This window comes from Piliocolobus tephrosceles, chromosome 4, assembly GCF_002776525.5.
Source record: "Piliocolobus tephrosceles isolate RC106 chromosome 4, ASM277652v3, whole genome shotgun sequence".
Lineage (NCBI taxonomy): Eukaryota > Metazoa > Chordata > Mammalia > Primates > Cercopithecidae > Piliocolobus > Piliocolobus tephrosceles.
This window is the reverse complement of record NC_045437.1, coordinates 92,651,454-92,668,381: the sequence shown is the minus strand read 5'-3', so window position 1 is coordinate 92,668,381 and position 16,928 is coordinate 92,651,454. Positions and strand designations below refer to the sequence as shown.

Here is a 16,928-nt window from a genome sequence, read left to right as displayed (position 1 = left end):
ATTAGACTGCAAGAGCTACCATCCTGCCATATACTTGTAAAACTGGACAGCTTCTGTATACCTCCTTCAATGTGTTGCTGGAAAAAAAAAAAATCTTACTCCTTAATTCCATGTTATTTTGTTTACAAAAAAGACGACTTCCTCAACTAAAGAACAATCAAGAATCTTCACTAAAAGCTAGTACAGTTTTACATTTGTAAAACATTAACTTTAAAATGTTAACAGGTTTTAGAAAACAGAAAAGTCATCTGTATTAAAAAATTAAAGGGATAGTAATTTGTCTTATAGTTAATATATACCTTTAGTCCGCTAAGCATTGCATATAACTTACCTTATTTATCTACTGCAGCCAATTTGTTTATCACAAAATCAGAATAAAGAATACACCGGCTAAATTGTGCAATGTCTTAAAGTTTTGAAATGTTTTTTAAAGCCCTTACAGACTATACAATCCCAAGTTACTAGAGTTTTAATGTGTACCAGTCTATGGCAATATACAAAGTCTGTTTTTATAAACTTGAATCTAATTTATAATTTTGAACCTATAATTGATGAGATAATCCTTAACTGTCCACCTCATTGAATAGATTTCTCAGAACACTTGAAAAAGGGACATACACAACTGCCTTCCTCTCAGAAACTATTTGAAACTTAAACTGTGAGGAGTGAGAAGGCAGCCTCTCTAATAACCTTAACCGTACCTGGACAAATTAAACAGCCTTTTATTCTTGATATAGATGGTGTATTCCCAGAGCTCCAGGGGAATGTTTCAGAAGGCAGAATTTGCAAATGAGCATTTTAAAGACATGACTCACACATATTTTAATTCTTACATAAAGTCTAAGAAAGGGCCGAGTGTGGTGGCTCATGCCTATAATCCCAGGACCTTGGGAGGCTACGGTGGGCAGATCGCTTGAGCCCAGGAGTTTGAGACTAGCCTGGGCAACATGGAAAAACCACGTCTCTACAAAAAATATAAAAATTAGCCAGGTGTGGTGACATATATCTGTAGTCCCAGCTCCTTGGGAGGCTGAGGTGGGAGATGTCACTTGAGCCCAGGAGGTGGAGGCTGCAGTGAGCCAAGATCATGCCACCACACTCCCACCTGGGCAACACAGTGAGACCCTGTTACACACACACACAAAATCTAAGATACAAATAACCCATGTTTATGTTTTAAATATTTAAACGGCAAAATATACTTAAGGGAAACATTTACATTTATATAGTATTTGACTCTTGTAACGACTCAAGTTTATATTCGTCAGAGGATGTGAGTTATAATTCAGAGAGTCAAAGTAAACTAACTTACAACAAATTAATTTACCTTTCCTGGTGTTTTTAAAATGCATTTAACTTTCTCGATTACATCTGAAACATCCCCAGAATCTTTCAACTTCTTCCTGATATCTTCTTCCAATTCTTCCCACTGAAAAGCACCTGTAAACAAATTAGTACATGCTGGATTTTTCTGTTAAATGAGGAAGTAACTAAAGTAAATCTCTTATTAAATACAGCATTCCCTTTTTTTAGTGCTTTCTTTTAATTTTTCTTTACTATGTATATATCCTTATAACTATACTAAAACGTTTAAACAGTACTCACATTTCAAAAAAATCAGTTTAATTTCCCCTAAATTATTTCTCAAAATCTGAAGTCTTCCTCCCCGGACTGCTGCTACCTCTCTGCAATAGGTGGCCAGCTAGTGATAACAGCAATGGTCTGAATATGAATTACCATGCCAAGTGGTCCAGCGCCCAAATTATTTACTTGTCCTGAGTAAGAAGGCAGATGTGGTCTTTCCCAAGGGTGAATTAAATCTTACTAGTCATGGGCAGCAGTGACTATCATCAGGTAGAGGAACACGCAGCAGCCATAGAATGCATTCAGAAGGTCTCATGTATTGTCAGGGGCAGACTGGGATGTTTGAGAGTCAACTCTACAAAACCAGCCTGAGGAAGGGAGCTACATCATCCATGTAGCTCATGTCATTGGAGCAAAATCACCCCACCGTCCCTTGCCTTTCCCCAGTCCACTTCAAAACTCTCCCCAAGCTCATTTCTCCTACTCTGTCAGCCCCTTTTCCTCTATGTCTTACAAAATTCTTATGTTATGGTCAGCAAAAGCTGACCTTTTCCCCAAGGACTTCTCTCACTTGGCCTGCAGCAACCTCCTTTCCAACCTCTCTGCTCCCTAACAGCCTTTTCCCCATCAAACCCATCCTATTACTCAAAGCTGGTGAGTTTTCAAAAGCATGAATCTGATCATGATATTCCAAGAGATTACCCGCATCCATCCTATGATTTATGGAAGGTCCTATCTCATAAAAATAGAATTCAGGAAGCCTCGTGTGGGCAGTATAGTTAGGAGACCTAGGATCCAGTTCTACCTCAGCTATTGACTACTAGTGTGACAAGTCACTTCGCCTCTCTGGGTAATTCGAGATCCTTTTCAATCTGCTCTCAGTTTATTTCTTCTGCTATTTTCCTTCCTGTATTCAGCACTCACCAGATGCATTCATGGATACTGGGGTATGAGGCAGGCACATAAACACTTATTAAACCAATGAGATCAGGCAATTGCAGCCAGTCTGGAACCAAATCCAATCGGAAGAGGCAGACTGCAAGTCCAGAAGCTCTCAGGCTCTTTACAGCTGAGCCCGGCAGCACTGAGCACTACTGCGCATCCTTTCAACTTCTCCCCACCTGGCCATCCTAATACTTACAGTGTGTCCTGGGAGAGGGAGTCAAATGATATGTAGCATTTGCCATTTCTGTGATGCTACCAACATGACATCACAGAACAAGGAAATGGTGATGATAAACACAACTGGGCTCTCACAAGCTGGTGCCAGCTCCAGCACACCACTGCTTCTTTCAGCCTTTGCTAGAGCTTTTTATGCCTTCACTGATTGCTCCCCTTCCTCCTCAAATTCCCAAAGCTGTGTAGTGTAGAAGAGCTCTATGATTTCTGTTTCTCTTTTTCTGCACGAATGCTTTTTAACTCTGCGGCCACATCCTCTTTTCCCATCTCATAGATTCTTTGGATTGTATCACCAGAAAATTTAATGTGCACACAAACATTAAAGTCAGTATAACAATCTCAGAGCATAAAAACCGCTTAGAAGCCAATAGATCCCAGATCAAGAAAATTACTCTATGCCAGTGACTATCAACCACACCTGTGTATTATAAATACCTGGGATCTTTTATAAAATACCATCAGAGGAGGTCCCATCTCCAGATCAAGTAAATTAGAATTTCTGGGCCTGAAGCCCCTGGCATCAGTGTTTTAAAATCCTCCCTGGTGACCCTAATGTGCACTGTATGCTGCTGATGGCCACTGTTTTCCCTTTAGAAATTTCAGCCACTGAGTTCGAGACCAGCCTGGCTAACACGGGGAAGCCCTGTCTCTACTAAAAATACAAAAATTAGCTGGGCATGGTGGTATGTGCCTGTAATCCCAGCTACTCGGGAGGCTGAGGCAGGAGAATTGCTTGAACCCAGGAGGCAGAGATTTCAGTGAGCTGTGATCATGCCACTGCACTCCAGCGGGAGCAACAGAGTGAGACCCCGTCTCAAAAAAAAGAGGAAAAAGGAAAGAAATTTCAGCCATTACCAAAACCCAGTGTTAGTGGTATGCAGAAACGAGAAAAGGGAACATGTAGGTATTTTTTATTGTCTATACTCACCCAGTCTAAAGAAGAACACAAGTACTGTCTCTGTGTTCTCTTACATACTTACATATGTAAAAGTTACATTGTTATTTAAGTAAAAGCATATTAACTAAAAAACACCTATAAAATATCTCCATTCAGAAGATTATCTAAAAGCAAGCAAGCAAGCAAGCATCAAATAATCTAAGTGGATGGAATTAGTAGCAGGTAAATCCCCACAGGCCACTGAACTGTCTGAGAACACACACAGGAAGAATCAATCATTGAAAATGAAAGTAAGACTAATTCTCAAGAGCACACTGATGATTGGGCTGTTTTCATAATTAGAAACATTAATCAAGTCATCTTTGAAACTTTCAGGTCCTAATAAGCCAATAGTACTTTCCTTTTATTTTTCCAGAGGTAAAAACATTTAACATCACATTTACCCTCTTAGCAAACTTTTAAGTATATAATACAGTATCATTAACAATAGGCAAAATGTCATACAGCAGGTCTCCAGAACTTACTCATCTTGCATAATTTTATTGATCGACTGACTGCAGACAAGGGCAGGATGACATCTTGCATCACTGACTGGGATTTTCTTTAGTTAACTTCTTAAAGCACTGAATTCACTTAGACTTTTAGAGCGCATGGTATACTCATGTATACTACACTGTGTTTTTATGCAATACAGAAAAGGGCATGCCATGGAATAATTCTAAGAACTGGAGAATGCTATGCAATCTGAAGATGAAAGCTTGCTTCTACATATTTGTTTACTCTGATGGTATTTCAATAAGTGATGTGAAACTCTAAGGGCCATCTGTGGCAGGAAGAGCTCAAAGCTAAATTCTTGAGGTTCTTACAATGACTTCACTTCCTAACCATCTGAGATCATGTGACTCAAGAATGTGCAAGCATAAGACTGTATCAAGTATTATAAGAATGTTAGAATTGTATGCCATGTAAGAATTACTCCCTGAAGACCAGGAAAGGGCTGGCTTCACTTATCACATTACTCCTTGTTCCTTAGGATTAATAGTTAAGCACTTACATGTTACGCAGTGTTTGTTGTTATTCAATATAAAACTAACATATGCAAAACAGACACACCTTGACTGTGTCTATTGAATCAAAAATTTGAATAGGAATATATAGGTGTAAAATGTTAACTGGACTGTTGTTAAACAGGTCCCTCCTAAATAACGACCCAAATGTTCGTGGTGACACAATACACACCAAATTTCAAATTCCTAAAGGTTAAAAAAAGCATGTTATTTAAAAAGAATTAAGATATTCTTTGTAATTTGGTTCTTTAAAAAAAAAAAAAAAAAAAAAGGACAGGAGATAGGCTTATTACAATTTTCTAGCCCATGTTTGCTCAAGGCAAATATTCCTGAACCCACGATGGAGTTCAACCTCTGCTTTAACAACTCATCTGATGGGAAGACAGACAAACAACTCCTGTCTTCAATGGTTCTCTAGCATAATCCAAGGGCAGACCACAGCACTTCTGTGGGAAAACCACTGCAAAACTGTGCCTTAACACTTGTATTCTACTCACAGGTTTAAAACTGTTTAAAAAAAAAAAAAGCCTGGCCCATTTATTGAAGTCTTTGAGAAAAATGTATGTTTACAATTTTTGTTTGATTTGATTACAAAATATATGGTTTCAAAACCAGTATTATCACTTATTCATACACAAACGACCAGAGGATCAAACAAAACAATAAATGTTTAGACATTTTCTGTTGATAGTAGAATCTGGGTAAATTTTTTTCTCTTAATTTTCAGCATTTTTCAAAATTGTCTTTTCTGTGCAAATATAGCTTTGATATCTCTTTTTAACATAATGTAAATGAAACCTTTCCTTGAGCCAGAGGTTGTAATCTGTAAATAATTAAAGAATAATAAATAGATACCTGCAGAACCAGTTATTTTCACTTTTCCTTAACCAGCATCTGGGTCTCTGCAGCCCCAGGTCAACGGCCTGTGCCCCTGCTCAGAGCAGACAGCATCTCCGGCTTTGGCCGTGACATACAAGGAGAGATCACAGCCGAAATGGAACGGGTCATTGTCAGGTTAAGAGGCCAGGACTCTGAACTGGTTGAAGACCTGTAGCTCAGCAGGCTCTCCACACCATCATTCCTGCCTGCTCTCCGATCCCTATTCCAGGCTTACTTAATTTCCACCCAATCACTAGGCATCCACTTTTCCTCATGTCAGGCAGGGGACACACAGGGCACTGAGAGCCCCAGTTCCAAAGAGCCCTGCCTCAGTCAGCCTTGCAGCTCACCCCATTTTTACTTTGAATCCTAAGCTGATAACTTGGTAGCCTTCCTAGGCCTCTGCACTGAATTCTAGGCCCCAGTTTGCTGGCTTTGGCTGGTTCCCAGTTCTTCCAAAACCAGGTATTCCAGCTGCTTCTGGTAGTCCAGAGATCCAGCACCACCTGGGAGACTGACTACTGGAAACACAGAATCTCATGCCCCACTCCAGGCAACTGAATCAGAATCTCCACAGGAACAAGATCCTCAGATGATCTGCACACACTTTAAGGTTTGAAAAGCACTGGTATAGACGATGAAGTGCCAAGCGCAGGGCCATCCATTGTCTGAATGTTGTCCTTCCTGAGGCTGATCGCCAGGGTAATGGGACCTCCTGATTGAATGCCTGTCTTGGCTGCACTGTTCCACCCTCCAATCATCATCAGAGATGAGCTTTCTAAAGCCCAGACTGATCATGCTTAAAACTCTAACACAAGTCTAAGAGCAGCAGGAACAGCTTCCACAGACCTTGCCCACCTCATCAACCACCAGCCATCACCTTTCACTCTATGCTCCAGCCATGAGAAATGGCCTGTGATCCCTGGAAAGCAGCAGCTACCTAGGATTACATTTGTACTAATGCAAATGTCCCCAGTATATTAACAGTATATATACTGTTTGAAAGAGTTCAAACAGTATATATACTGTTTGAAAGAGTTCAAACAGTATCAGAATGAATGCACAAAAAATTTACAACAGGTAAATGACTCTGGGGAAAGGGTCTGGAGTAAAAGGATAACTTTTTTCTTTTCTTTCCCTTTTTTTCCATCTGCCTGTATTAATTTTGCAATTAAATAAAGCACTCCCCTTAGGAGAAAGCTACGCAGGATCAACCATTGGAGATACATCTAGCTATTTTACTGCTACTATATTAAAAAGAATATAAGACTTCAGAGTGCTCATGTGTCTTTGAAAGTAGTCAATCATAATTTTGGAAACCTGCTGAATAATTCACGTAATTTCAACAGAAAATTATCATAAAAATGTTACGTCCCTCACAGTTCCTTAAACATATGATTAAAAACATTTTTTTCTCTTAACATGTAAACATGTTAGTTTTTCAAAATCTTAAACTCTGAACTGTGACATTCTAAGTTTAAATGTTAAAATCTATAGTACTAAATGAAGTCTTTAAGTAGTTTGGCTTACTGGTATGATGATGCCCGGCTACTGGAGCCTACTCTTTAATTCAACTAAAACTTATAGAGAACCCATTGAAGGCAATGTGCTGGGTGTATGTTGTACAGGTGCTTAATTTATGCCTTTTCCAAGCCAATATTTCACTAACCTAGCACCACATTCTACACCACATTTTTATCCACATAAATCTGCGTGCTGCAACTGTACTTTTCAAAATCATAATTTAAGTTTTAACTTATAAAATTACATGACCACAACCCACATGAACAAAGTAATATCTTATTTTAAATATCAATTACTTAAATAAAGGCTGCCCCAAATTTCCCTACCTGTAGGAAATGATACTTGTTTTGCAAACCTTAAACTTTTTATCTGTTCCCAATTACGCTTTATTGGAAGCCTAAAAACAAATTAATTATAAATGTTTCTCCAGACACATTGCAGAGCAGGAGTGATTTAGCCTAACAGGTCATCGGTACATGATTTGAAGTGGGTAAAGAAAATTAAAGACAGGAGTTCTCAGAAAACTTATACTTAGATGCTTACATTAAAATTCATTTTACATCTGTTCTTTTCCATTCTTACACGGGACACTTAGATGTAAGACCTTCAATTCATTTGCTAAAATGACTCAGATAGAACTTCTATCTTTAAAATATAGTTGCTGCTGAGTTGTTAAAAGGGCAAAGAGAAAAATACTTGATAAGTTAAATCTTAAAAAGAAAGGGCACAGAAAAGAAAAAAAAAAAAAGTAACGTCTATGATAGTCATGGCCAAAGTTAATCAGACCTCAACTAACACTGGATATTGATTTCCAGTTCCTAAGCTGAATGCAACTCTCTCTTTGACGCCCTACAAAATCTTAAGAGTCAAACCAAAGAGTGAATAGCTAGGTTTTAAGGTATAGACATTTGATTTCATTCACTCTTGGAATATTTTATGTCTTTAAAACTAAATTGGACAATAAATTCTCAGATTTCATATTTTGGATGTTTTTTAAGGAAATAAAATATTAACATAACTGTTTGGTAGATTATTGTTTTTACAAGTAGATTTAAAACCAAGGCAAATACAAAAACATATGAAAAGATGCTTGGTATCACTAATCATTAGGGAAATGCAAATCAATACCAAAATTAGATACCATGTCATACCCATTAAGATGGCTACCATTAAAAAAAATAAATAGCAAGTGTTGGCAAGGATGTGGAGAAACTGGAACCCTTGTGCACAGTTTGTAGGCATGTGAAGTGGTATAGCTACAGTGGAAAACAGTGTGACAGTTCTGTAAAAAATCAAAAACAGAATTACCATGGGATCCAGCAACTCCACTTCTGCGTATATATGCAAACAAAAAATAAAAGCAGTCTCAAAAGAGATATTTGTACACTATGTTCACAGTAGCATTATTCACAATCACAGCAACAGCTGAAGCAATCCACGTGTCCATGGATGAATGAATGGGCAAACAAAATGTGGTCTATATGTACCACAGAGTATTATCGACCTCAAAAGGAAGAAAATCCTGATACACACCACAACTTGGATTAACCTTTAAGACATTATGCTAAGTAAAATAAGTCAATCACAAAATGACAAATACCGTATGATTCCACTTACATGAGGCACTTAGGAGAGTTAAAATCACAGAGACAGAAAGTAGAATGGTGGCTGTCAGTGGCAGGAAAGAGGGTGGAATGGGGAATCACTGTTTCATGGGTAGAGAGTTTAGTTTTATAGGATGAAAAGAACTAGGGACACGGATGGTGCCGATAGTTACACAACATTATGAATGTGTTTAATTCCACTGAACTGTGTGCTTAAAAATGGTTAAGATAGCAAAATTTATGTTCTACGTATTTTACCACAATAAAATCTTATGAAATTGATAGGAAAAAGATGAGGCAAGTACATTTGTAAGGAAAACAGAAAGCTTGGACCAATTCCTATATATAAAGCAAATAATATTTCATGTATAATCTTCATCCCAGATGGTAGGAAAAGATCACTGTAAAACTAACCAGTATCCTTGAGCACCACAGGCACCTGTCATTTCCAAAGCTTATGAGATTGTAAGTAACCAGAACCACTTGACAAGATACCTGAATAAATGAAGCGAAGGATGTCGGATAAACAAGAACAGAAGAGGGCGTCTTTAACAATGACTCGTAATGGTGGGTTGCCTGAAGATTCCTGGCTAGCACCTGGAAATGCAGTATCTCTGTTTATAGCAAAGAGATCCTGGGTAGTTCGGATGATACTGGAATCTTGAATGTCAGTGGGACTCTTCACATTGAAAAGCAGCATGAAAACATGGCTTACAGCGCAGAGAACGATCTTGTGGGCCTCTACAACTTCCTTTAAATCGGGGTTGTAAAATACCACATCCACACACTGGCAGCAGAACAGCAAGTTATTTAAGTCAGAGTTATAATGTGACGCTTCAGCCTTTAAGACAGGCATTTTTTCTGTTTTGAAAAAGAAAATAAAAATAATAAACTCCTTTCAGGTTTACAGACCCAATAATCTCATGTTTACTTTAAATACAATTGTATAATATTTTAAAAGATTATTAGGTTAAACCATAAGAAATAGCCAATATTTAACCATTCTTTGATGCACAAAAACAGCAAATTTGTACAGCTTAACCTAATTCATAAACACATATAAACTAATTATTCAGGAACTACAGAATTTTATAACACAGACACACAAATACTATGTTTATTTACATTTTATAGAGCAAATGAAAAACCTACTAATGACATACGGAGCAATAAAATAACATTTCTTCTTACTTGTGTGTCCCAAAATAAAACAAACCACCAAATACCGAACTTGAGTATCTCATAGTCATCACTCTTTACTTCTACCTGACTTTAAAAGTTCAGAGTACTGAATAAGTTCCAAAGAACCCAACCTCACATCTGAAGTCCTTTTCCTCTTGGGACCAGAAGCAGAGGTAGAGGGCTGAGCTGTTAAAATTCTGCAACTTCTCAAAGTCAAGGCTCACTGTCTTGAACGCTATTGTTGGAAAACATTTTGACCCCTTTATTTGGATTCCAAAACTAGTACTTTTCCTTCTAGTAAAATGCTTCAGCAAAAGTGCTGACCCAGCTCCCTAATTTCTAATAGAGGATAACCTTCAGTCTACTAGTTTGATCACCAACAAAGAGAGATGAGCCCTCAATCAACTCAGAATACCTACACTCCAGGCCCTCTCCACCGACCCTAACTGTAAAATATCTGCCTATATCACTTAGTGCCCCCACATGAAGACCCACACAAGAGATTTCTTTTTTGTTTTTTTTTTGAGACAGAGTCTCACTGGAGTGCAGTGGTATGATCTCGGCTCACTGTAACCTCTGCCTCCCCAGTTCACGCAGTTCTCCTGCCTCAGCCTCCCGAGTAGCTGGGACTACAGGCGTCACCATCACGCCCGGCTAATTTTTGTATTTTTAGTAGAAACAGGGTTTCACCATGTTGGCCAGGTTGGTCTGGAACTCCTGACCCCTGCTGATCTGCCCACTTTGGCCTCCCAAAGTGCTGGGATTATAGGCATGAGCCACCACGCCTGGGCCCAGATATTTCTTTTAGAGCTAAATGACATGTAATGTTTTGCTTTCTCCCAGGATGTAATATGTTTTGTCTTCTTGATTAATGAGAACTAAGAACTATCTACATTATTTATCTGGTCATTTCCCACTCATTTTCTAATCCAGAAAGGATTTAATGCCCAAGGGTTTGCAACCTAATAGACCATGTCTCCCCTTTCCCTTTGCACACCAGGAAATTCAAAGCCAAATGTGTATCATTTAGATTTATATGTGGTCTATACATCTGCACTTTTTTAAAGAGATGGGGTCTCTTAAATTCCAAAGGATATTGATCCAATAAAGTGCTACGTTACTATTTCTATTACAAAATCATGCAGAAAATTCTGATAACAGTTGATATAATTTATTTTTAAGTTTACTTGCCCTGAACTTTGTATTAAAAATACTTTCAAACATTCAAAAAAGTTGAAAGAATGATGCAATGAACACACATATACCCCTCACATATATCCATCACCTGGATTTTGCAATTATTAACATTTTATTTTCCCCTTATCTCTAGAAAGACAGAAAGACACACACATGCAAACACACACACACAGCTATACAGCTGAAATATTTAAAAGTTGCAGTCATCAGGATGCTTCGGCTCTAAAATACTTTCACCTTCATCTCCTGGTAATGGGAACATTCTCCTATTCATCACAATACCATTATGATACATAAGAAAACTAACAGTAATTACATGATATAATCTAATTTCCAGTCTGTATTAAAATTAACCCATGTTGCAGGAGCATCTTCTAGATATTTTTATTGAACCAGTATCCAATCAAGGTTCATGCATTGCATTTAGTAGTTATTTAGCATTAGACCTTAATCTAGAACAGCTCTCCACCCACGACACATATTATTTTTAGAATCTATAGGCTCATTTTTTAAAGCAGTATTTCTCAAAATGTGATTCAAGTACCAATCTGCTTCTGCATCATCTGGGAAGTTGATTAATGTAGATTCTAGGCCCTATCCAAGGTTGACTGAATCAGAATGTCAGGTAAGCTCTGAGCATGCTCAAGTTTGAGAACAATTGCTCTAAGACCTGTGAGAAAGGATCTGTAATGAATGTCCAATGAATGTCTACACATTGGCTAAGAAATGCACCTGGTTGTTCAAGTTGAGGTGGTCTAATTCCATGAAACGAGTTGCTCATTTTTCTTTTCTTCATTTTTTCACTTGTCTTCTGATTTAAGGCTTGAATCATAAAATACTCCAACTAAAACAGGAATCAAATTTTAATTGAAGATCCAACAAAACTATATATCCAACATGAAAATTTGTATCCGAAGTCACAACTGTCAAACGTTTTAAATGTCAGTACCATGTATATGTATGCATTAGCAAACACACATAAACAATTTTTTTATTTAAAAAAATGAATCTAGTGGAGCAGATTGTGCCTTCTCTGAACATAAATAAACTATCCACTCAAGAAGGAGTTATTAATCATTCTGCCACAAAGACACATGCACTATTCACAGCAGCAAAGACAAAGAATCAACCTAAATGTCCATCAACGATAGACTGGATAAAGAAAACATGGTGCATACACACGATGGAATACTACGCAGACATAAAAAGAATGAAACGATGTCCTTTGCAGCAAAATGGATGGAGCCAGAGGCCATTATCCTAAACGAACTAACAGGAACAAGAAACCAAATACCACATGTTCTCACTTGTAAGTGGCAGCTAAACATTGAGTACCTATGGATACAAAGAAGTGACGAGCAGACACCAGAGCCTACTTGAGAGGGTGGTGGGAGGAGGGTTAGGATCAGAAAACTACCTACCATGTACTATGCTTATTACCTAGTTGGTGGAATAATCTGAACACCAAACCCATGTGACACACAATTTACCTATATAACAAACATATGCCCCTGAATCTAAGTTCTTTTTTTCTTAAAAGAAGGAATTGGTTGGTTCTCTTTTTTAAGTTATATATATATTTTAATTTTAGAAATGGAGTATCGCTATGTTGCTCAAGCTAGACTCAAATTCCTGGACTCAAGGGATCCTTCCGCCTCAGCCTTCCAAGTCACTGGGATTATAAGCGCATGCCATCCCACGCAGCTACTCTTTGGAATACTCAAGAAAGTCAATCTCTACAATTGTGACGCTACTAATAATTTTCTCAGTGGGCAACCACCACAGTTAATATTAGTGAAATTCAAAGCAGGAACAGATCTGCCTCTGTGTCTACAGACGTTCCCATGAGCAGGAAACCTCACTTTCTTCTCTTGAACAAATTTCTTTAAAATCTGTCCTTTACAAATTAAAAATCTCACTCAGGTGCATTTACATAGCTTCAGGCCTGTGCCCTAGTTTGCAAGGCCTGGGACAAAAGTCCAAAAGGAGGCCCACCCACCACATACCTAAATATTTAAATGCTGTAAATAAAGAAAACAAACCGTAATATATATAAGATATTCTATACTTCTGCTTTGACAAATACATCATCACAAAAGCCTTGCAGACAAGATTTATATTTAAATTCTCAGATTCTTCAGAGGTTCATACAGCAAAGGGAGAACTGGTCCCTAATTCCTGAGCCCTAAGACCACCCATTCTCTTCTCACCTCCTGCTCTAACTCATGCTTTAAAGAGCTCTGTGCACAGAAGTGGACATCCAAGCTCTGTCTACCGCCCCCTCCCCCATTCCCTATAAAGACTCACCACTGGGTCACCGGCCAGGCCTAGGGGTGCATATACCAGCCATGTGGTCCACCATCAGGAGGACTGTCCCAGGAAAATGGCCTGCACAGGTCGAAACAGGCCTAAGACCAGTGGCCAGAGAATTCTGGGGTACTGGGTTTGGGAGCATAGTCCTAGCACTACTCCACAGACCCTTCTGTGTGGATGGAAATGTTCTGTAATATATGCATTATATAATACAGTAGCCACTAGCCACATGTAGCCATAGAGTACCTAAAATATGGTTCATATGCTTGAAGAACTGAATTTTACTTGGTTGTATTTTATTTCAATTCACTTAAATATAAATAGCCACATGTAGCCAGTGGCTGCCATACTGGACAGCACAGGTCTAGAAAGGAATGAAGTCCACCAGCTCCAGGTGGGCACAACCCTTGGCTCCACTGACTTGTACCCTGTGGGCAAGGGTGCAACTGGAGGACGGACAGATGGAGCTCTCTAAAGCTGGAAGGCAGGCGGCTTTCTCTCTGGCCTAGGTCTAAGGGTAGTACTGCAGAGCTCTTCAATCTTGACCCTTAAATGCAGATTTTCAATGCTCCTTTTATTCTAACATTATCATCTCCATCCATATGCTTGCCAATGCCATTCTATTTTACACTTGAGATCCCAGTTGTACTTTACTAGAAAGTAAAGCATATAAAGAGAGATCATTCTGATCTTGTTTCCATATTCTCATCAGGTCTTAAGTTAAGGAAAAACGAAACTGCCATGTCTTTCTCCCAACCTTGGCCACATCAATCCTCATCATACCTCTAACCCTAATTGCAACATTAGATATTAGGAAGAAAGAGAAAAAAGGAGCCAGAGGAAGAGAAAGAGAGGAGAGAAAATGGGAGTGGGAAGGTGGAAAGAGTGATCCTGGGAATTTCAGGTTCAGGATCCTGGAACAGGGAGCAAGGAGTCCTGTGGCTTCCATGGGAACGGCCTCCCCTCAACAAATAAACCAAATCTAATGCATGAAACTATCTGACAAATGAACCTTCACAACAAGCAAAACCAAACCATCGTTTTGCTCTCCAGCTCCCCAGGTATTTTAGGAAATGTACCATTCTTCGCCAAATTAAGATTTTTTAAAAGCCACTAGAATATAATCTGCTTGACAGGAAGATTAAATCTCTCTTATCCACCTTTCTACTCACTGCTCATCACTATAAATGAATGCAACAAAAGTTTCTCACAGTCATCGATAATATCAATATTGTGAGTATATCTTCCTTAACATTGTAATATTAATGTTTCTTTATATTATTGGGTAAATAAAAGCCATTTATATTTGATGGAAATTAGCAGCATTTATATTTGGTCTTTATTTTACCCATTTACACAAATGACACTTCTGTAGTCATCTGTGGAACCTCAACATTTCAACATGAATTTACATAATGACTACTGGGGCATATTGGAAAGAGTACATGGTGAAGAGCTAGGCAACCGATGAGGGATGCCAAAGTGCTCCTGCGTAAAGTAGGTTTTCTTTGCTTTTAACTTCTCATCCATGTATGTCAGATTTGTCTGTTGAGAGGAGTTGCTTCTTAGAGGTTTGGAAATGTAGTTTCTATGTCAGCAAATTCTTAAATGATACAGCTCCACAGTATTCTCCAAGGACGTTACAGTCCTAATACTATATGGGAAGTGCTGTGTGTTAAGATCAGTATCAAAATGACTGCAGAACCCAATATGCGTCACTGCAACCAAGCAAGCAGACTTGCTCTCACATATCCAACAAGTAGCTATTTGTGTAAGTAGCTCCTCTGAATCTGTTTGAGCTACAACAAAATTAGGAGTATATAAAATTTTGCCAAAGCACACACAGAGGAAGAAAAATTATTTTTTTCAACTAGTAGATGGAAATGAAAGAGAACTTTCAGGGCCTGCTGGCTTTGGCGGCCAGGCTCATTCAGCTGTATAAAGATGACTATTAAAACTGGCATCACAGGTTTGGGTAAGTAAACACGCTTTTGATACATACAACAAAGATTACTAAAGATCACCAAATGAAAAATTCCAAAATACCATATTAGATAATAGAAAAGGTTTCATTTGGAGAGAAAAATAAAATTATAATTTTATTCTGATAAAACCTCTGCCACTCACTCTCATTTTATTTCTCCAGGTTAAGTAAGACAAACCATGCTTTTAAATCTGAAGTTCTAACTGATGTTCTAGAAAATACCTAATGAGCCAACCTGACAAATAACTTTATACTTAATAGGAATTTCCACTTACCACTCCTCCAAAATACTTTCCTATGTAGAAGTCATCAAGGCTGTGGAGTTCAAGATAGGTCGCTCCTAGTTCTTTCGCAAGTTGGATCCCTTCAGTTGTACTAACACAGCTCCCTCTGTCTGAGGTACACAGTGGGCATGTACAAGGTAATTCTTCTGAGAAAACGAATTTTGAAACCAAGAGTTTTGGAATTAAACAGGAAAAAAAATGGTACACAGACAATCTGAACATTAAACAACAAACTAAGAGCTCACACCACAGCCACAGTTCAAAAGCCTTCAGTATATCCACTACCCACTAAACCCTGAATAAAAAGTGTCAATGACCATAGGAAGGTCCCTAAATAAACAAGCATTCACTGCAAGAATAATAAATAGCATTTTAGAAAATAGAAGAATTTAAAAGCAGGTGAATGGATATTAACAAATAACCAGTACTCGTGGGCCTGCTTCTTTTTACACAACCTTGACATCCTGAATATCAATATTTCTAGGCCAGTAGAAAAGAAGATAAATGTAACAACTTGATTGCCATGGAGACCTGGGAAACAGTGGATTTGCTTTTTTAATATAATAAACTTTAAATCTATTTACGAAGTTTGAGTAAACCTTATACTTCTATTGTAACAGAACCTTCAATCTGACCTGATTTTCCAGGCAACAAAATTGTCACTCTCTTTGTAAACTTCATATGAAGTACATTCCTATTAATTCAGACATTTTCATCATTAAACTCTAAAGCATTCAACTTCAATCATTCTTTATCTTTTCCTTTAAGATTAAAAACTGAAGGAATAAAAAGTATTAACTCAAAAAATGAAATGTCCCAAGATTCACAGTTGCATCATGTATACATCTATGGCTAGGAAGGTGGGAGAACAATCTATCTATTAAGAACATTCCTAGTAAGGCTAAAAATATGTGTTTAACTCCATATTTGCCAGCCAGATTTGTTATGTATCGTGACCACAACATCAGATGTGTCACCATTCAAAATGGCTGCCAGATCAAAAGCGAGTAAATTCATTTCCAGAAATGCATGTTGTAGTAGATTGGCTTCCCGTGGGGAGGAAGACTCTAAGATGAAGAGTGGTGTGGAGAAGGTTAATTGGCAAGTGATCCTGGGAATAACCCTTCTCGGGGGTGAGGAATGCAAGACTGGGTAGAGGGAAAATTGGAATTGCAGTCCTGTTGGAACAGGGACCAAAGCTGATCCTACAGGAGGCTCTGGAGCTTAGATGGT

General features: G+C 38.2%; 1 protein-coding gene across 1 annotated transcript in view; it reads right to left on the bottom strand.

The window, feature by feature from the left end:
- The window catches only part of RHOBTB3 (Rho related BTB domain containing 3), a 61,209-nt gene that overhangs the window by 28,631 nt on the left and 15,650 nt on the right, over nt 1-16,928 (bottom strand). The window contains exons 4-7 of the mRNA XM_023212184.3: nt 15,687-15,841; nt 11,847-11,958; nt 9,231-9,596; nt 1,328-1,440 (exon numbers count right to left, since the gene is read on the bottom strand). Of these exons, the coding sequence (XP_023067952.1) occupies nt 1,328-1,440; nt 9,231-9,596; nt 11,847-11,958; nt 15,687-15,841 (746 nt within the window). The remainder of the gene's footprint in view (nt 1-1,327; nt 1,441-9,230; nt 9,597-11,846; nt 11,959-15,686; nt 15,842-16,928) is intronic.